Raw genomic sequence first — 21203 nt, forward strand, 5'->3', positions numbered from 1 at the left:
GGAATAGCACAATTCTAATCCTTGAACTGGATTGCTCAAAGAGGCAGACATTATTTGCACAATAAATCGAAATGCATAATCAACTAATTACCTTATGGCACATTTTGCAATTTAAGCATTGTAGCCGGTCAGATTTCAAGGCACATCCACTTGGAACCAGTTATGAGGATGACACCAATTTTGAGATGTATGCCATCAAACTTGTTGTAAAAGTACGCTGTTGTTCCACTTACAATTCCTGAATTTTAACATGCCAATTCCATAACATGCCATAACGTGTCCTTGGTGTCTTTGTTTGTTGGCTTCTTATGATATGACTAATAAAAATCTGGCCCTCGGTTTCCTTTCTTCTTGTTCATTACATAGCGAGGCCTCGAATCTGGCAGTATTGATGCCTTCAGGTGGCATGTGTGGGTTTATTAACCAGTTGCCTTCAGCCAAAAAGATCATGCACACGTAGCATCTGGAACAAAAAAGGATGTTCCACATCCGCCGTTACGGCTGTGAAGTGTGGCACTGGCTAACACTCCCAGGGTTCTACTAGGAAACAAAATACCCAAGAAAGTGGATGGGGAAATGGCGCTGCGGTAGCTCAATTGGTAGAGCATCGCACACGAAATGCGAAGGCTGTGGGAGTTCCCCACCTGCGGCAAGTTGTTTTTTCATCCACTTTCAGTTTCATTAATTTATCATTTCTTTAATTCAATTAATAAGTACATGTAATTTCTCCTCTGCTGTCCTTGGTGTCTTTGTTTGTTGGCTTCTTATCATATGACTGATAAAAATCGGGCCCTTGGTTTCCTTCTTGTTCATAGCTTGCCATAAAGTAATTTATGGCATATTAAGTAAAAATAAAAGGGATTATGTATTTCAATTTCTCATGCAAGTAATGTTAGCCTTTCGAAGTAATTCAGCACAAGGACTAAAATTGTGCTTTCTTCCATGGACTATGTTTGAAAATTCTGTAGTCTAAAGAAAAACACAGTGTGTGTATTTTCATTGTTTCTGTTTGTGGCTATTACACAGATCTATGCAGTATATTGATGGTCATTTTAGAGTTTCAGTTACACATGTTTGTTGCACAAATCTTTGTGCACATACATCAGAAATGTTTGTGGCATATATGCTGCCTCCTGAATGATGTATTTGAAAGGTTGTCTGGGTCGTGTAACGAGAGTTTGGCATAATTTACATGACATCTCATGTTGCCTCAGCATTTTGGGTTTATCCAGGCACTATGGAGTGTAGCGTGCACAGTTTCCATGTTCACTGCTGTGACTGGGCTCATGTTTACACTGTAGAAGAATGCACTGCTCTGACAGGACCCACATTACCATGTTTTGTCTTGGAGCATCTCACACTTTGTCCAGCACTGGATAGCCAGCTGCATTTGATCACGTAGCTGCAATAGATTAGCCCTCACACACATCATCCAGCCGTTACCTTGCTCTTAATTGTCAACGGCAACTCTAGTGCACTGAGTCACAGCAGTTCGACTTCAATCAGAACTTCAAGCACCACCATCTGCAAAAGCTCAATGTTAGTGGACTGTATTCTAAATGCACTCATTGAAAACAATGGGCATTTTGCTGTTTAATAGCATAAAATGGCATGTTCACGTTGAGTGTACAAGGCAGGACAAATTGTACAAAGTGTCTTGTGCACTTAGCAATGCTTTGTACATCCTAACGTCCTACTTCAAGCAACAGAGCCTTTCCATGATGTTTGAAAAAGGAGTTCTGACACTATTGCACAGGCTATTGGTTGCCCAAGTATTATGGAGTACACATGAAATTTTTTTTTTGACGCATTCCTTGGAGTTGCCGTGCTAGTCACACCGCCACTGTGTTTGCACTGACAACTCAAGCTGTTGGTCTCTGTAGGGGAAAGTGGTAGAACATTATTATTTATTGGCACTGGTCTTGGGGGCTGTAGTACGAGTCAGCATAGAGCTGCAAGCTTGGGCCATTAAAGCTTGAATAATTGTAGCCAAAAGTGTGTGTCCTTCTGAAATTGAGAAGTGACCTCTCTTGGTTACTGATGCACGACCATTGTGAAACACCAGGTGCCCTGACAGTTGAGTACTAGCAAGTCGCATTTGCTTATCATTTATGTGAGTTACCAATTTCTTGTCAGAAAGGTATGTTTAAAGTAACAGGGCATTGTGTAAGCTTTTCAGAAAGGTTGCACACACAAAACACTAGAAATGATGCCACAGAAAGTAAGTATGCAATCAGTTAACACACTGCACTGGCTAAGTAAATTGTGCATGCATGAAGATACCGAAATATCAGCACCTCTGCTTCAATCAATGTGTCATTCATATTATTTGAACTGTGACCAGTCCTGCATCACTCACTCATGAAAATTGAAGACATGTTTTATCATGTAAAATACGAAATGCCCAGAAAAGGTGATTGCCTGATTTGATTGTTGCCTCACCACTGTGGCACTAGCCGAAATGGTTAGTGCCTGTGGCGAACGCCTAGCAGCAAGATGCACTTCTTTGTATGAGCTGTTCTCTATGCACATGGACTGCGGAGGTGCAACCAGCAGTCTGTTTCAGTGATCCTGGTACACTGTAGAAGTTAACACAGCAACGCTGCAAAATGGATGCACATACTGTGTTTACTCGCATTCTGGTTCTAGCTTTGATTCCCTTACTGCCTCTTGGGTGCCATGGAGATGTTGTACCACCTACCTTATTATAATCTGAGGTGCTCTCCTGAGGCCTCTGTTTGCCACTTTCACATGCTACCCACTTCCCAGTGAGCATAGCACAAGGAGCTACTATAGAATGTAGACAACCCCAAGTTTACATGCTAGGAACCTATGTTTCAAGGAGATATAAATATGATATTGACGCAAGATGATTTCAAATTACGCGCCAGCCGCCTCCTGCGTCCGTCCAGCTGCTTACTGCTACCTGCAAAAGATAGCGGCAGTGAAGCGGGCAACACGGGCCCGCAAGGCACGCGCAATCGGAGCAACGTGCCATCAGCGCGGGACACGAGGGAAGAAGAAGAGGTGCGGGTCTCTTGCGAAAAGACTGTGGACGTTCTAGCGAGGCTCTCGTTTAGCTCTTTGTCGGGCACAAGTTCGCCCAAGGTAGATTGATTAAAGTACCGTCACTCAACTGTGCGTTACAAATTTGGTGGAGCTGCAGGGTATGATTTCAAGCCCTTCTCAAGCCAGAGAAAGGAGCCCGGACTCACGGCGACTTGGACCCATCGAGTTGACTCCTGTTCACCAACGCAGCAGTCGTCGCCTACGTGGTGAGCCCCCCGAGTTTTCCCCTTTGCCGGTTTCTATCGGAGCGTCAGCATCTGCTAGCGGAAACGCTACCGAGATGACGACTCAAACCACGCCAACTCACATCGTGGTCAACTCGCCAATGACGCCAGAGCCTTTCCACGGCGACACATTTGAAGACGCAGAGGACTGGCTGGAACGCTTTGAGCGCGTCGCTGAGTTCAATGGATGGAACGGAGAGCGCAAGATACGAAATGTTTACTTCGCATTAGAGGACAGCGCTCGAACGTGGTTTGAAAACCACGAAGCGACGTTTGTGTCGTGGGATGCTTTCCGACGGGAGTTGCTGGCAACTTACCCGAGTACCGACCGCAGGGAGAGGGCCGAAGCTGCCCTGCAAGCAAGAAACCAGCGTAATAACGAAAGCGTGGCCATGTATGTAGAAGACATGTCCCGCCTATTCCGCCGAGCCGATCCGAACATGAGCGAGGACAAGAAACTACGTCACCTAATGTGCGGCGTAAAACAGGAACTGTTTGCAGGGTTGGTTCGGAGCCCGCCGCGCACCGTCGCTGAGTTTCGTGCAGAGGCGACAACAATGGAAAGCACGTTGCAACAGCGATCAAGAATGTACAACCGGGAGATGAACATCACCTCTGTAGACACAGTTCCAGCCGTCTTTGGAAATAGCGTGGACATCATACGAGAGCTCGTGCGATCTGTAGTGCGAGAAGAGCTCCAGCGGCTACGGCTTGACCAGAACGCTCCAACGCCCTCTTCCCTGGCAGACCTGGTTCGTGAAGAGGTCAGGCAGGTCGTCCGAGAACCACAGCTCAGTGCGCAGCCCCAAGTGCTACGACTGCGCCAACCGAGCGTCTCATATGCCGATGTGCTGCGGCAAACTCCCGCACGTGCTGACGTCGCCGCCACTTCCTCTATGAATAGCTCGATGCCTCGAAATACACTGCCGCTACCCGAGAGAAGATTCAGGAAGGCTGATGTATGGCGCACTCCTGACCGAATACCCCTCTGCTACCACTGTGGGGAGGCTGGCCACCTGTACAGAATGTGTCACTATCGCCAGGCAGGGCTTCGTGGTTTTCCGGTGAACGCACCTTGCCCCCGAAATGGTGAGCGTCCTTCGGAAATTGAAGAATACCTGTCCACTCGTCAGAGCTCCCCATACGCCTACCAGCAACACCAACCTCGATCAGCAGCGCCGTTTAGGCATCGGTCACCGAGCCCCCGCCCGTCTTCAAGCTCCCCAAGACGCCGTTCACAGAGCCCGCTTCGGGAAAACTAGAGTCAGCGACCTCAGGAGGTAAGGTCGCTGCCGACGCGAAAAGACAAGAACCTCCATCGATGACTCCGAGCGACGACGAGGGACTCAGAAACCAGTGCCACAAGAGGGACGTTGGTTCCGATTTACGTGTGTTTGTTGACGGTTACGAAGTGAACGCGTTAGTGGATACAGGTGCAGATTACTCGATAATAAGTAGTGAGCTTGCCAGGAAATTGAAGAAAGTGCTGACACCATGGAAAGGGCCACAAGTTCGCACCGCAGGAGGACACCTCATCGACCCCGCTGGCAAGTGCACGGCTAGAATAGGAATACGAGGCTTCACGTACGTCGCTAGCTTTATCGTCCTTCCCGAGTGCTCAAGAGACTTGATTATTGGCATGGACTTCTTGCAGGATAATGGCGCTGTAATCAACTTGCGGGAATCATGTGTTTCCTTTTCAACAAAGCACGCTATCGCAGCATTCAACACTGAAGAAAAATTCGACGCCCTTTATATTGCCGATGACGACGTGATGCTTCCTCCTAGATCCAGCGTAGCCGTCGCAGTAAGAAGCGACGCGTTCAGTGACTGCGAAGGAATTGCAGACAGCAACACCAGTCTCCTACTCGAAAAAGGGATCTGCGTGGCAAGAGGGCTTGTTCAGCTGCGTGGTGGATGTGCCAACGTTTTCCTCACTAATTTTGGAAATGAGGTGCAACATGTTGCGAAAGGAACCGTTATTGCCAGCCTTAATAACTTCGTCCAAGTTACAGACCTGAGCATCCCAGAGATTTCAACATCAAAATTCCAAGATGCGGATTCTGTCCTTGCAGCCATTGACATCGAACCAGGTCTATCGCCCAGACAGAAGGAGCAAATAGAAGCCCTCGTAAGAGAGTTCGCCGAATGTTTTTCAATGTCATCCAAAGTCCGGCGGACATCTATTGCCAAACATCGGATAATTGTCGACGAATCAGTGAGGCCTATTTGCCAGCATCCCTACCGAGTGTCACCAAAAGAGAGAGAAGCTATAGGAAGTCAAGTTAAGGAAATGCTGAAAGATGATGTAATTCAGCCGTCGGCAAGTCCGTGGGCGTCGCCTGTGGTACTTGTAAAGAAAAAGGACCAGACCTTGCGCTTCTGCATTGATTATCGTAAGCTGAACGCCGTCACAAAGCGGGATGTGTACCCACTTCCAAGAATCGATGACACTCTAGATAGACTACGAGATGCCAAATTCTTTTCCTCCCTGGACCTCAAAAGCGGCTACTGGCAGATAGAAGTGGACGAACGAGTTCGTGAAAAGACGGCATTTGTGACGCCAGACGGACTATATGAGTTCAAAGTGCTTCCATTCGGCCTTTGTTCCGCACCTGCCACGTTTCAGCGGATGATGGACACTGTGCTCACCGGTCTGAAATGGCAAACCTGTCTCGTTTATCTTGATGATGTCGTAATTTTTTCTACCACCTTCAAGCAGCATGTGGAACGACTGCGGGCTGTGATGAAAGCTATTAGATCAGCAGGTCTGACGATAAAACCGCAGAAATGTCATTTCGGCTTTCGCGAGCTTCTTTTCCTCGGCCATGTCGTCAGTTCAGAAGGCATTCGCCCGGACCCTGAGAAGACTGCGGCCGTGGAGAAATTTCCAAAACCAACCGACAAAAAGGCTGTTAGGCGATTCTTAGGACTTTGCGCCTACTACAGACGCTTCGTCAAAAATTTTTCAAGGATCGCCGAACCACTAACGCGGCTAACAAAGGAAGACGCGCCTTTCGTCTGGTTGAATGAGCAGGAGAACGCTTTCAATGAGCTCCGAAAGCGTCTTCAGAACCATCCAGTTCTTGCTCATTTCGACGAGGAAGCCGAAACTGATATTCACACAGACGCAAGCAATTTAGGACTCGGTGCCGTTCTCATTCAGTGGCAAAACGGAGAGGAACGAGTCATTGCGTATGCTAGTCGAACACTTTCGAAGGCTGAAGTGAACTACTCAGCCACAGAAAAAGAATGCCTCGCGGTGATATGGGCCATCAGCAAGTTTAGACCATACTTATATGGCCGACCCTTCCGAGCTGTCAGCGACCATCATTCATTGTGCTGGCTGGCGAATCTCAAAGACCCATCTGGACGGCTAGCTAGATGGAGTCTACGGCTGCAGGAATACGATATAACGGTCGTATACAAGTCCGGTCACAAGCACAGTGATGCTGATTGCTTGTCACGTGCACCGATTGAATACACGGAATCTATGCTTAGGGAAAATGAACACGATTGCCCGTTCCTAGGAGCTGTGACAACATCGCAAATGGCTCAGCATCAGCGATCCGACGCGGATTTACGCCTGCTCATTGATTACCTAGAAGGACACCCTGTTGACATTCCACGACCTTTTGTCCGCAGCTTGTCGTCGTTCGTCCTGAGAAACAATGTCCTGTACAAAAGAAATTTTGAACATAGTGCAGAGACTTTTCTGCTCGTCGTACCTTCAAAGTTACGACTCGAAATATTGGAAGTATGCCACGACGACCCATCAGCAGGACATTTAGGAGTGAGCAGAACATTCACACGCATCCGCATGAAGTATTACTGGCCAAAGTTATTGAACTCTGTGCAACACTACGTAAGAACCTGCCGGGACTGCCAAAGACGTAAAATACCACCATTCAAGCCAGCAGGCTTCCTAGAACCGATACAGCCACCGGAAACTCCATTCGCACAAGTGGGAATGGACTTACTTGGCCCCTTTCCCACATCGTCATCGGGAAAGCGTTGGATCGTAGTTGCAACTGACTACCTAACTCGATATGCCGAGACAGGGTCTCTTGTCAAGGGAACGGCCAGTGAAGTCGCTGATTTTTTCGTCACTAACATAGTACTACGGCATGGCGCTCCTAAAGTTCTCATCACGGACCGAGGAACCATTTTTACTGCCCATTTGACACAGTCCATCATGAAATTGACGCACACGAGTCACCGAAAAACCACCCCATATCATCCGCAGACAAATGGACTGACTGAACGACTGAACAGAACACTGACTGATATGTTATCAATATACGTGGACATGGAGCACCGAACATGGGACAGGATACTACCGTACGCCACGTTTGCGTACAATACCGCTGTGCAAGAGACGACTCAAATGACACCTTTCCAACTCGTTTTTGGCCGGACCGTCACCACAACCCTAGATGCAATGCTACCAGTAGATGAGACCTGTCAGAGACCTGGCAGCGCGGCCTGTCAGAGAAGCTTCTTCGTCGTTATTTTGGCCCGTATAGGATAATGCGCCGAATCAGTCCATTGAACTACGAAGTTGCTCCAGAAGGTCAAGTAACCTCATCACGACGGCGGCATCGAACAGAAATCATCCATGTCGTCCGAATGAAACCGTACTACGACAGGCAAGAGTTGCTTCCGCCTACAAACATTGCGAATTCCTGAAGGTCTGGAAACCACCGCCTTCTGTATGCGCATCGGGACGATGCACTCTTGGAAGGAGGACAATGACGCAAGATGATTTCAAATTACGCGCCAGCCGCCTCCTGCGTCCGTCCAGCTGCTTACTGCTACCTGCGAAAGATAGCGGCAGTGAAGCGGGCAACACGGGCCCACAAGGCACGCGCAATCGGAGCAACGTGCCATCAGCGCGGGACACGAGGGAAGAAGAAGAGGTGTGGGTCTCTTGCGGAAAGACTGTGGACATTCTAGCGAGGCTCTCGTTTAGCTCTTTGTCGGGCACAAGTTCGCCCAAGGTAGATTGATTAAAGTACCGTCACTCAACTGTGCGTTACAATATGCATAGGCAGAGATTTGCACAGTTGGGCTGTGGCTCAGTGAGCTTTTCACAGTGAAGCTGTATATGACTAGGATCCCGGGTTTTCTTCGTCTCCATAGCCAAAAAACTCAACCGATAACAGCAGAAAGCATGCACCGCTTGGCTCCTTGCAGCATCACCAGATGGAACTCGCCTCTGCACATCCGACCCTGGAGCTCTACTGCTCACATAAGTCCAGCCCAGCTATGGCGAACTTCTCCGACAATGACACAGGGAGTGCACTACTCTTTGAAATGTGCGTGGGAGCACTCCGAACCCTCCTGTACCGGCATTGCTTCAACACATGATGGTGATGACTATGAAATGTGGCTGGGCCCTTTGCATCAACCGCAAATCGAATATGCCCTAGCCAAAGAATTAAACAGGAAAAAAAGAAAAAAAAAAGAAAAAATTCCACATACGCTCACACACGCACTACAGTGCTAGTCCGCCGTTATTGTATGCATCCCCTCAGTTGCACCACCACTGTCCAAGCCACATAGTTCACTGCACTGAGCCACTTGGATCTGCAAACCCCAGTGCCTGCGACAGTGTGGTGTCCTCTCGTTGGTGTGAACACACAGGCAGAGCGAAGCACAAGGTGGTCGGTGGTCTCTTCCTCCCCTTCGCAAACTAGGCACAAAGCACTCATGACTTAGGTGGAGCCATCGAAATGGCGACGGTAACCAATTGTCCGCAGTGCCCCTGCCCATGCTTCGAACAGCAAACCACTGCTGCCGTTGTCGTACAGCCGCTCCTTTCTTATATCACTCTTGTGATTGTGGTAAACCATCAAGGTTGACTTGGGGCACATCACTCTCTGCCATTGTTCATTCTGTTCACACACCTGTTCCTGAAATGGGCCCATTTGCGCTCCTTGCTTGCTTCACGGGTTTTCTGAAAACACTTCCAGTGCAGGGTGTGCACCCGCGCAGTTTACCAAGTGCCCATTGCAGTCAAGCTAGTGTATCTGAACATGCGCCGAGCCCACTTTCTGTCACTTAGGAGATGTAACGGGCCCTTGTAGGCCGGCTTGGTTCTGGCTTCTCTGGCCTTGTACAAGGACTAGCCAACATCACCCTGAACGGCCTCTATGGCCACGTGGCCATGGCAGCCCAATGGCGGTCGACCAACCTCTTGTTGTCTTCGTCCCAGCCACTGTCTGGTGCCTGACTGGAAAGTGAGCACTGCATTGGCAAACGAGAGGCCTGGGACATGCACACACTTGCACATTTCTTGAACCAACAGGAAGCGGTTGCATCTCCAGAGACTCCATTTATGCAACATGTTCACAGCTCTGCGCGATGCTTGCTGAACATTTTCCTTGTGGGTGGCACACACTGCTGGAAGTGCTCAGCAACACACCGAGGTATCTATACTCTATCTTCCCTGGTATCTGTCTGCCATCAGGCAGTGACGCAGCCGCAGATTTGTCTGGGCCCGAGAGTACCAGCACCGCTGACTTCTTGGCATTGAAGCTGGGTCCAAGTTTGGAGAGATGATTTGCTGACAGCGAATCGAGATGTTGGAGGTCGTCCAGACTGTTAGCCATCAGAACAACATCTGCATAGACCAAGCCCAGAAGCCTCCATGTCACTGGTGTTCCACCATACGTGTGAAGGAGCGAGAATCCCCACCCAACTTCCTTCAACATACTCTCCAGGCCATCTGTATGCAGCACATACAGCAGCAGCGACAGTGGGCATCCCTGCTGGAGACCTCGTCTCAGCGCCACTGGTTCGGCTTGGGCTTAAGCAAAGCAAGCCAGCGCAGTTTTACCCATGTAGAGCCAGCACAGCAGATTCTTGACATTCCAATTTGTGTCTTTGAATAGTAATGAATAGTGCACAGAGGACGAGACAGTAAAATTCAGACACACACACAAACAGTATGAGCGCTAACTTCCAACCTTCATACTGTTCGTGTATGTCTAAATTTTACTGTCTCATCCTCTGCACACTATTCATTACTATTCAAATCATGCACCAACAAACCCTAAAAGCTACACTGCTGAATTACAATTTGTGTCATTTGGTGAAACATAGGCCCATTTGGTATGCTATCATAGGCCCTGACGACATCGAGAAAGTAGGTGTACAGACCTCTAGCCTCTTTGCGTGCTATTTCAATTGCCTGTGTCAGCATAAATATATTGTCCTCAAAGTGCCGATTACTGCGGAAACCGTTCTGTAGTTCTGTCAGCTTGTCGCCGTGTCCAACCCAGGCACTCATTCATGCCTTCAATATTTGTGCGAAGATTCGATACAGCACACTTGTCACAGTAAGTGGTCTGTAGTCTCCTAGTAGTCCTGCATCTCCTCCCCTCTTCGGTACCAGGATGACTCGTCCACATAGCCAATCCTCAGGAATTGGTTCACCTGACATGATGTCCGAGAAGATATCCACCAGATGTTGCCTTGCCTTGTCTTTGAGGCACCTGAGCTGACCTGCCGGTATGCCGTCCAGCCCCTTGGCCATGTGTGTTCCAATATGTGTCATCGCGCTGTCAAGGGCTGGACGTGTCACTTGCCACTTGACATCATTGCTAAGTTGGTATCCATATATACGCTGCTCTTTGGTTGAGTCAATCTCTGGTTCAGCATTGTCGACTTTGCACAGCTCGTGCATGTGGTCTGTAAGGTGCTTCCCAATGTCAGAGACCGGCTGTCTTGTGGGGTAGCAACCTTCCTGTCCAGCGATGCCACGTATGTCCAGAACTTCCTGGCCCCGTTGTGCCCTTCCGCGATGAACAACTGGAGTTGCCTGCTGTTGTGCTCGACAACCTTGCATTGAACGATTGCCTGCGCAGCCTGCTTGCAATTCAGGTATTCCTGCCAGGTTTTGAGAGAGGGTTTGGTTTCATTGCTTTTCGGTGCAGTCGGTTAGCTGTTTTGCACACGTTCAATGCTTTCGTACCTCTTCATCACACCATCCCTTTCGCCGCATCCCTCCACATGAGTTAATACAAGCTTCTTATCCCCAACAGTGCAAAGTGCCATCTGCTGAGCATCTGGGGAGACTCAAGAATGAACGATGCACCTCATTGCTCAGTGTGTTGGGGTGTTACCAACTCACCTTGAGGGCACCACTCGCTTCAAAGGCCACAACAGTGTCACAACGTCCATAGTAGTGGCAACAACCAAAGACAGACTACGCTGGCCGCGTGTTTCTATTTACCCCCAAGTCCCGTGCTCGACTGCTGCGCCACCATGTGCCACTCACACGTACATACCACGTTTCTAGGTACTGTTTCACCGAAGCGCCGTGGCACCATGCCCTAGATCCTTCTAAGTACTGTATTTGGTTTTGCGTCTGTAGGGACTAGGGAGATGTACTGTACTTGGGCATGCAGTCTGCTCAGCCCAGCCCGCCGTTGCCTGCATTCGCAGAATTTAGACGGTCTAGGTAAGTTCTAATTTTTTGTTCCTGGACGTCACACGATAGTTGGTTTGATATGCATTGTGTGTGGCACCTGTGCCTTGCTACTGTTTCAGCTGGAATAAACGAGGAGAGAGGGGGTTAACCGAGGGTCCCGATTTTTATTAGTCATATCACAAGAAGCCAACAAACACTGACACCAACAAACACTGGTGTCAGTGTTTGTTGGCTTCTTGTGATATGTTTCAGCTGGAAGAGAGATAGCGATGTAAAGAAGGGAATGAAGCTTGATCACAGTGATGATATGGCTGGTGCGAAAAACATTCCATGCGCCAAGATTATCCCAGCATTTGTAGATCGAAGCGCCTCACACACCACGACCAACTTCTTAATTTCATCCCTTTGTGAGCGAGTGTCAGCCAACAACAGAGACACTCATGCAATCATGACGTGGGCCTTTGTCTTCTTCAATGTGCCACCATAAAACACAGGGGTGCATCTGCTTCACTAAAATTACAGAATTTTCATAGGTATTGTTCTGACGCACATCAGCAGCACACACTTTCAGCAGCTCGTTGCAATGCAAGTTCAAAGGTCATGCTATCTCCTCCGGCGAGCTGACTGGAGACTCAAAAGGAGATGGCACACCAACATAGCTGCACTGAAAAACATAGGGGGGAGCATACCGCAATGCGATTGAAGCCAAACATGTCGGCCCAACATGTGATCGCACATCAAAGTGTGCGGTTGGTTTCAGTGTTCCCGCTCTGCAGGCAAAGCCGCGGCAGGGCAGCCGAACAAACATGCACCGAATAAAAACTCTGGCATAGCTACAGGGAACCAAACGTCTCAGCAAATCTCGATTCTTGCTCCATAATCTCCATGCAAGAGGTCACGTGTTGGGCCACCACTGTGGCTTCACGGAGCACTCGCTTGCCAAGGCTGGCTGCATGACATAATGCTCACTCCTATATTTTTTTTCCCTTCCTCCATGGGAGGGAGCATTGCACAATGCGATTGAAGCCAAAGATGTCGTCCCAACATGTGACCAGAGATACCAGCAGAGCAGCCGAGCAGCTGCTGGCCAAGCGTGTATCGATTAAAAACTACCCAAAGAGTATAGAACCAACTATCGGGCACCAAATGTCTCGGCAAACCTCGATTCTTGCTCTGTGATCTCAACACAAGAGGTCACGTGTTGGGCAGACACTGAGCAATGCACTGAGCAAAGGGATTGGAGTCACGGAGCGTACACTTGCCAAGGCTGGCTGCGTGACGTGACGCTCTCTCCTATCTTTTTCCTTCCCCCGTGGTTTTTGTCCTTAGGCAACCAGCTAGAGTCAAATAGCAAGGCACTTCCCTTCATGTTATTGTACAGATTTTCCCTTCTAATTTCTTTTTTCATATTCCTGTAAATCTCCGTGGTCTACCTACCAAGTATACCTAGGAACTCCATGGTCTTTTTTGTTTCCATTCTTTGCATCCAATTCCCTGTCTCTGTTTCTCCGACTTTCTTTCTGATGACTCCTGGTTGTCTATGTACACTTTCAATTACCCTGTACTTGGTGGCCAACCTTCTTGACGTCTTCCTCCATTCTGTGTGCATGCTTCTCAAGTACAGATAACTGTGCACTTTAGCCGCCCATTTATATTGATCCGTGTTTCTGATTTTTTCTTAAAAACTAATATATTGCTCTGCGCTTCTCTGACTTCAGCGCGTCCGCTTGCCTCCGCAGATGCTTGGATCGAGGTGAGCGCCATTTGGTGGTGCTGCAAGGAACCCATTGGCGCACGTGGCGTGCACCTTCTGCTGTGATTGAGTTTTTGGCTATGGAGATGAAGAAATTTAAAGATTATAGTCATATATATCTTTGCTGTAAAACAATGTTGTCCAAGTTTACAGCTGCTTGTGTGAATCGTCTAAATGTAAATAATCATTACTAAAGTGTGTATGATGCACCAACGTAGGTAAGTGCATGCTATCTCCTTACCCTGACGCGAAATCTTGTGTCTGCAGGGTATTGATGCATTATAAAGTGGTCTCAGATATGCTGTGATATACTGTGCAGCGCATGGGTGCTATCCCATAAGGTCAGCCCGCATTGTAATGCTACGGCTGCAGGGGCTGAGAATCGCACTTGTTTAGTAGTGAAACTTTAGCAGCCAATTTATCAGCTCGATCGTGGCAGGTTTCTGAATGACACCGAAAGTCCCCAAATTTCTCTTTTGCAACCACTGCTCCTCATGCATCAGAGAAAGAGTGAATAAATCCAATTCTGATGTGCTCATGGTTTCAGATGCACATGCGGCAGTCATGTATTCATGTGGTTATACGCCAGTTTAGACATAGTGGAAAATTAACCTGTTTATATTCATTTGTTTTTCACTAACAGTTGCACCTATAAACTTGCAACTGCGCACCAGATTACTTGTGCCGTGCAGCAACACAACATGGTCCTATTAAGAATTCATTTGGTGCATTTATTATCTTTGAAAACGTGGAGCCGTCCGCATCGATGAAATTGCAAAAGGAATTTCAAAAGAGTAGTTAGCCGGGCTGCGTATTTCCGATTGCTAGCAAGTGCAGCGGGGCGTGGCACTTGCGGAGATGATGGACGTTTGCGCGCATGCGCGAGTAAGAGCGGGTGCGAGAGAGGAAATGTGGGGAGTTTTGCTCCTTGAAAATACGACTGCCTAGGTTCTGCAGAGGAGTTTCTTGGCGCGCGTTGTATGCGCTTGTCCCTAGGCGCGCCGGCAGAAGTCACGGGGTGCGGTAGTTCTGAACTTAGCATCGCAAGTTGGCGGGGCGACGCAATTATATTTATTCGATCATGTTTCTACTAATGAAAACAACGTGTCATTATTTCGCATTATTGTCATCACCTCCAGGACACCAAAGCGGCAACGGGGACATCAAAGCTAGAAGCTGGACTGGTCCGTGGGTTGGGGCTGTATAATATCAGCTATAAGATCAGTACAAGATCGGCTGTCCGCTATCGCGGACAGCCAATTTTTTATGCGAACACCCCCTGGCACGCGCAGGTCTCTGCGGCCCCAACCCACGGGCCGCCCTGCTTGCAGCTTTGATCCCCCCCCCCGCTACCGCTTGGTAGCGAGAAAAGTTATGGAGCCAGTTGAGGGAATATGGTCTAGATAGAAAGGTGATTGGGTTCCTACAACAAGTTTATACAGATAATGAGGTAGAGATAACATGGGAGGGGAAACTACAAAGCCAGCTAAAGTAAGAAGAGGTCTCAGGCAGGGCTGTCCATTGTCGCCCCTGCTTTTTATGATTTACATTAGCCAAATGGAAAAGAGACTAGAACAGAGCACAATAGGAACAGACATAAGCTATATGCTGGAAGGGCAGAAAGTAGCTCAAGTCTAGCCGGACTGATGTCATCATCATCATCAGCCTGGTTGCGCCCACTGCAGGGCAAAGGCCTCTCCCATGCTTCTCCAACAACCCCGGTCATGTACTAATTGTGGCCATGCCATCCCTGCAAACTTCTTAATCTCATCCGCCCACCTAACTTTCTGCCGCCCCCTGCTACGCTTCCCTTCCCTTGGGATCCAGTCCGTAACCCTTAATGACCATCGGTTATCTTCCCTCCTCATTACATGTCCTGGACTGATGTATGCAGATGATATTGTACTGCTTGCTGACACCCGAGTAGGGCTACAGGAACTAATGAGCATATGTGGAGAGGAGGGAGAAAAATTGGGACTGCAATTCAGTAGAGAGAAGTCTGGGATAATAGTATACAATGAAGAAAGGGGGGAACCATTGGAAATACAAAGCACTAAGATTGATCATGTTGAAAAAATACAAGTATTTGGGCATATGGCTAAACGAGGGCAAAAAGTACTTGGAAGAACAGGAAAAAATTATGATTGAAAAAGTGAAAAGGAACGCAGCTGTAATGAAAAACAAGGCACTATGGAACTATAATAGGTACGAGGTGGTTAGGGGCGTATGGAAAGGGGTTATGGTACCTGGCCTCACATTCGGAAATTCAGTACTGTGCATGAAATCGGAAGTTCAGGCATGCATGGAAACGAGACGGAGAAGTGTAGGCAGGTTGACCTTAGGAGCGCACGGGAACACCCCTAATGAGGGAGTACAGAGACTCCCAGCACTGGAGGAGAAAAGGTGGGCAGGAAAAGTGTACAAATATAGAGGCTAGAAGGTTTTCCTAGTGTCAAGACCGAGCTGGCGCAGCTGTAATAACTTGCTATGCGCAAGGCAGATGGCGCTACCGCCCGCTGGCGCGCGGGCGGGCGCAATTTGAAGCCCTTATGGGGGTAGTGCTCTCTGGTTCAGTCGGTTGATCGTGTGTGTGCTGCTGTCACTGTCTTGACAAGGCGTTAAGGTGCTAAAGACAGTGCAAATTCTGGCACAGGTTCTCTTGTCATTTAGATTCGACACGGACTAGCTGTGACACCGACAGCGTGCCGCCGCGGCAGGAGCAAATGCAAGCGTACGTCACGTCGGGCCCGACCTACTGCGCCGTAAAGAAGCGTAAAAACACATCAGAACACATCTTGTACATGATACCGAAACGAAAATGAAGCGGGACAAATTGCAGGGTGGAATGTCTTTATTACACAAGGTTCCATGGCAACAATATACTAATGCCTTTCCTTGTGCGAAGTGCCCTGTGCGAGGCTACCGACAGCGCCTAATCTTCAGCAGCTTTTTTTGTTTTAGAGCGCAGCTCTTTGGCGTCCGTTCCTGGGTTTCGCGTCGTCGTCGGCGTTGTCGTCGGCCTCGTAACCAGCTCCGCCCCCCTTTCATCCCCCCAGCGCTAGCAGCGACCGACTGATACCGCTGGATGCCGCTGACGCCGCTAGAGAGTCAAGATAACGTGACTGCATAGAACACCGTCGCCGCCATGCAGAAAGAGGAGGAAAGGGTCCCCCCCCCCCTGTTCTTGTGTGGCGGATAGGGTGCTCTTCAGTTGCCGACGCGCCGGTTATTTCACGTAGGCCCCGGCACGTCGACGAATACGTGACCACCTTCCCACGGCTTGACCTGGTTCTTAGCGCTGCGGAAGCGAGGGTATCATATTGTTTGTGTCGGCATCGGCGGCGTTGTCCCTGAAACCAACTCCGCAGCTGGGGTTGACTCACTATCGACGTCAGCGGCATCAGTCAGTCGCTGCTATCTCTTCCCTCCTCCCTTTATCGTGTTGTCCGCTTGCTGCGCGCGCTTCTGCCCCCATCGTTTGCCGCTGGGTGTACACGCCGCCCCCCTCCCCCCTCTTCCTGCGAGTCTCCGGTTGTCAAAGCGCCGGCTCGAACTTAATTCCTTTCTTCGCTCCTCCTCCAATGCAACCCCTGTGCGGTGGCAATCAGAGAGCCAGATCGGTGGCGGCGGATCTGTATATGTGCACCGCCCGAGCCGAAATTGCCGCTGCCGTTCGCCCTGTGCGGTGGCAATCAGAGAGCCAGATCGGTGGCGGCGGATCTGTATATGTGCACCGCCCGAGCCGAAATTGCCGCTGCCGTTCGCCACTGCGAAATTATCTGCCAGTTCTTTCTGAGCCATGAGCGAGACGACCGATGGAAGTCCTCCGTCTGCTGCTGCTGCTGCTGCTAAACGAGCTGCCAGAGCAGAGGCCCAGCGCCGTCGCCGTCAGAATCCAGAGGTGCGTGCCGCCGAAGCAGAAGCTTACCGTCGCCGCCGTCGAGATGATCCAGGAGTACGGGAAATATAAAAAAAAAATTCTGTGATAGCGCATACATGTGTTGCTCGATTTCTTTGCCTCAATCTATCGAAAAGGTGAAACAGCTTATTTGCTGCGCTCAAATTTCGCATTAGGAAGTAACGTAATCGTCGGTAATTTTTTGTTTTATTTATCGCTGCGCTCTTTGTTTACTGACTTTACAAGAAAATGCATCCTAGTCAAGGCGTAAAACTTCATCACTTCTGCCGTAATTCAACGTCCATGCCCCTCGCAGCTGAAGAAAATGCAGAAAGCTGACCATGCTATCTGCGTGCTTATTGCGACTGAAAAACACCGTAAATGCGTCCTCAAGCTTTGCTACGAGCTGTTCAATTGGCCTTGATGGATAAACTAAGCCTCCATGGTCAAAATTTCGAGTAAGCGAGGCATTGTTGTTTGACTCGGCTTGCAAAGACAAAGTGCTGAAACAAGTTGCACATTCAGGGCAAGGAAATCTTTTAAGGATTTTTCTGACAACATACCCAGCTATAGTATACATAAAAAAAATTAGTCTGCTGTCCCTTTTTTTTTTTTTTTTTGTCTACACAGCCCTGAGGATCGCTCAGGCTGCTGTGCTCCTCGAGCAGCTCTGCATGCAGCAGAAGCCAAGTTTCCGCCATCCAGTACGTAAATTATCGACAAGTTCAGTTATTCGCGCATTTTTTTCTTTGGGGACATAAGATGGTTGCAAGAGGGCAGTCACTACTTCTGCAGGTACTTTTGCTCCTTTTGGTGGCTTTGCGAGGCTGCAGAAAGCCAGGTTGTTGAATTATCAAAAACTGCCCCACTATTGGATGATCATTGCAACCGAAGCAGCTGGCACGCAATACCAAATACATTCTCCATCCTGTCTTGGCTTAGGTTTGGTCAACAATTTAAGTACTTGTATTGCAGGGACGTGGTCAGGTATTTTACAAGCGGCAGTGTGCTTTGCAGCGTTACACGCAGCCCAAGGGCAGTTCCTGCACTTAAAAAGCCGCCACCATGCTGTGCAGCATATCCCTCCCATTCGTTGAGAAAAACAATAAACTCATTCAAAAACTGTGCACTTCTTGAATCAGCACGAAGGCCTTTTGATGGGATTCTAGACGACATTATAAAAATTAGTCTTTCCATTAGTTTTAAAAACCGTTCTGTCGTTTCCATGTTTCTGACGTTGTCCCTTTGCAAATGCGGAAGATCCTCCTCATCCGCATGAGGATACATTCCAACACCCACAGCTGATCGAACCGCATGCCCCTGGTTGACTTTCTGGAAGCTGCCTAAACATGCCTTCACACCAAGGCGCTGCTTTGGAGGAAGGCCTCCGATTTTCTCCTCCAGCACTATAGTTGGGAGGGACTGCGTGAGTGCCCGGAGGTTGACGGTCTTGTTGAAAGTTCTTTTTTTGTGTGTGTGTGTGGGGGGGGGGGGGCGGAATAAGTCGAGGGATTTTCGCTTCCTTGCATTTATTTGTCTCAAAGTCGCTAGTCGTTTCTTATGCTGCCTGCTGAACTGGTTCAAAATAAGCTTTCTTGACTATTTGCATTGTAGGCAAGTATTTCATATTGGACGTCGTCACAGTGCAGGGTTTCGAGAAGTATACGCTTTTCCATACTGTGTAGCCAGGTGAGAGAGGCTCAATCTAACAGCCGGGACAAAGTAGCAATTTATCTCGTCCTTTGAACGTAGCGTTCGTCGAAATGCCTTGAGCACACGACACAGGTTTCGTCGAGAGCTTTGTCATCTCGCTTTATGTTTCGAGCCCATTCTTGCAACCGATGAGGGTCGGACGGGGCGCGGAACGACACTTTTTCTTTCAACGACTTTTAGCCACCTTTGCAGAGCGGCACGAAACACGTGCGACCTTTTTTTGTCGGCATTATCACACGTGCATCAAGAGGCACAAACAAATCACGCACAAATCCCTGCCCGCGCGCACTTGACAACTGGCTGGGCGAACGGCGCGCCTAGAACAGCGCGGCCAAAGCCGCTCGGATGGATGGATGATTGAGGCTCAACCCTTTGAATCGGGCGGCGGCGGCGCGCGCCACCTAACCTTTAATGGTTCTATATGCATGCATACCTATTTATTTACTCCTTTACTTTTGCGTTGATATTATCAACCAATCAGATAGTCTCCGTTTAGTTATTTCTACCTGTTCAAAGTCTATTCTACTTTCACTGTCTTTAAAACCCAAAGCTTTGAATAGTTCCCCGTTAGATTCAACTGCAGGGTGAAGTTGTTTACAAGCAAGTACACTCTAAGAACAGTTTACACCCTTTGGCTTGCCCCTTAAGTAAGGAATCATCTGTCAAGAAAAAGGTTAAGGAGACAGAGAGGGGTATGTGGAGTACAGAGATGCAAACCAAATCGGCATTAGAGACATACATGACGTTTAAGCAAGAAATAGCCAAAGAAAATATTTACGATAACTCTAAGGGAAGCTCATTGTTGTTTGAAGCCAGGACAGGTGTACTGCGCACTAAAACGTACCGAGCCAGATACCAGGAGATAGATTTGGTGTGCGAGGCGTGTGGAGAGGAGGAGGAAACGGCTGAACGCCTGATACACTCTAAGAACAGTTTACACCCTTTGGCTTGCCCCTTCTGCCACACAAAGATAATCGTCATCTGCCTTGATGCGTTTCCTTTCTTTATCGCTGCAAGCCCGGAACTTTCCAGTGACGAACGGCACGCGCGTTATCAGAAGGGGCACTCCAAAGTGTGTAAACTGTTCTATGCTGATAACGCGCGTGCCATTCGTTACTGGAAAGTTCTGGGCTCGCAGCGATAAAGAAAGGAAACGCATCAAGGCAGATGACGATTATTTTTGTGTGGCAGAATTGTCCCCCCCCGCTACTGCCAAGTATTTGCTTGTCAATTTTCAAGTTCGCTTCCTCCACCTCGTGTCAACATTCCTCGTGTATAAGTAACTGAAAACCTTCCTAGCCCACCGAATTTCCCCCATTTTTTTTTTCAATCGCTCCTCAAATGCTATCTTGCTACTAGCCTCTCTGCCCTCGAAAGAAGACCATCCCAGATCCCCCTGCACTCCAAGATTTGGTGTCTTGCCATGTGCTCCCAGAGCGAGCCTACCCAAACCACGTTGCCTAATTTCCAACTGTTGCCGGGTCTCTGTTCGAATACATAGAACTGCATTGGCAAAAGTCAGGCCTGGTACCATTACCCCCTTCCATATCCCTCGTACTACCTCTTACCTATTGTAGTTCCACAGTGCCCTACTCTTCATAATCGCTGCACTTCTGTTACCTTTAGTCGTTAGATATTTTTCGTACTCTGTCAGATACTCAATGCCATTATTTATCCACACCCCAAGGTACTTGTATTTATCGACTATCTCCAGCGTGGCCTCCTGTATCTTATGCTCGCCGCAAATGTTATTAAAACTGCTGATTTTTCTTTGCTAAACTTCAAGCCTAATCTGTCTCCTTCTGTACCACATATGTCCATTAATTCCTGCAGATCTTCTGCATTGTCCATAGAGTTAGTAGAACAACTCTAGAGGAAAAGCTGGGCCGGAAAAGTGGGAACCTCTAGGGACCGAATCTTTTAACACATAGAGTTTCTCACTGCATTACCTAGAGGGAAATCTGGCGCTGCTGCGCTGCGGTATGCATGGGAATGCCGGTATATAGACCTCAGACTCTGCCCAGGCGGCCTCCGCTCGGCGCGGCCTCGACGGTGACGCCGCCGGTGGTGGGCCTGCCGTAGCAGACGACGGCTAACACGCTACGGGAG

General features: G+C 48.7%; 1 protein-coding gene across 1 annotated transcript; it reads left to right on the plus strand.

The window, feature by feature from the left end:
* The first annotated feature begins 487 nt into the window (after window positions 1–487).
* Window positions 488–16564, plus strand: LOC142566017 (uncharacterized). The gene is made up of 2 exons (XM_075676707.1): window positions 488–11760; window positions 13470–16564. The coding sequence occupies exon 1, from the start codon at window positions 3170–3172 to the stop codon at window positions 4553–4555; it is 1386 nt and encodes a 461-aa protein (XP_075532822.1). The 5' UTR covers window positions 488–3169; the 3' UTR covers window positions 4556–11760; window positions 13470–16564.
* Window positions 16565–21203: the final 4639 nt, after the last annotated feature.

This window comes from Dermacentor variabilis, unplaced genomic scaffold (genome assembly GCF_050947875.1).
Source record: "Dermacentor variabilis isolate Ectoservices unplaced genomic scaffold, ASM5094787v1 scaffold_12, whole genome shotgun sequence".
NCBI classification, from domain to species: Eukaryota; Metazoa; Arthropoda; class Arachnida; order Ixodida; family Ixodidae; genus Dermacentor; species Dermacentor variabilis.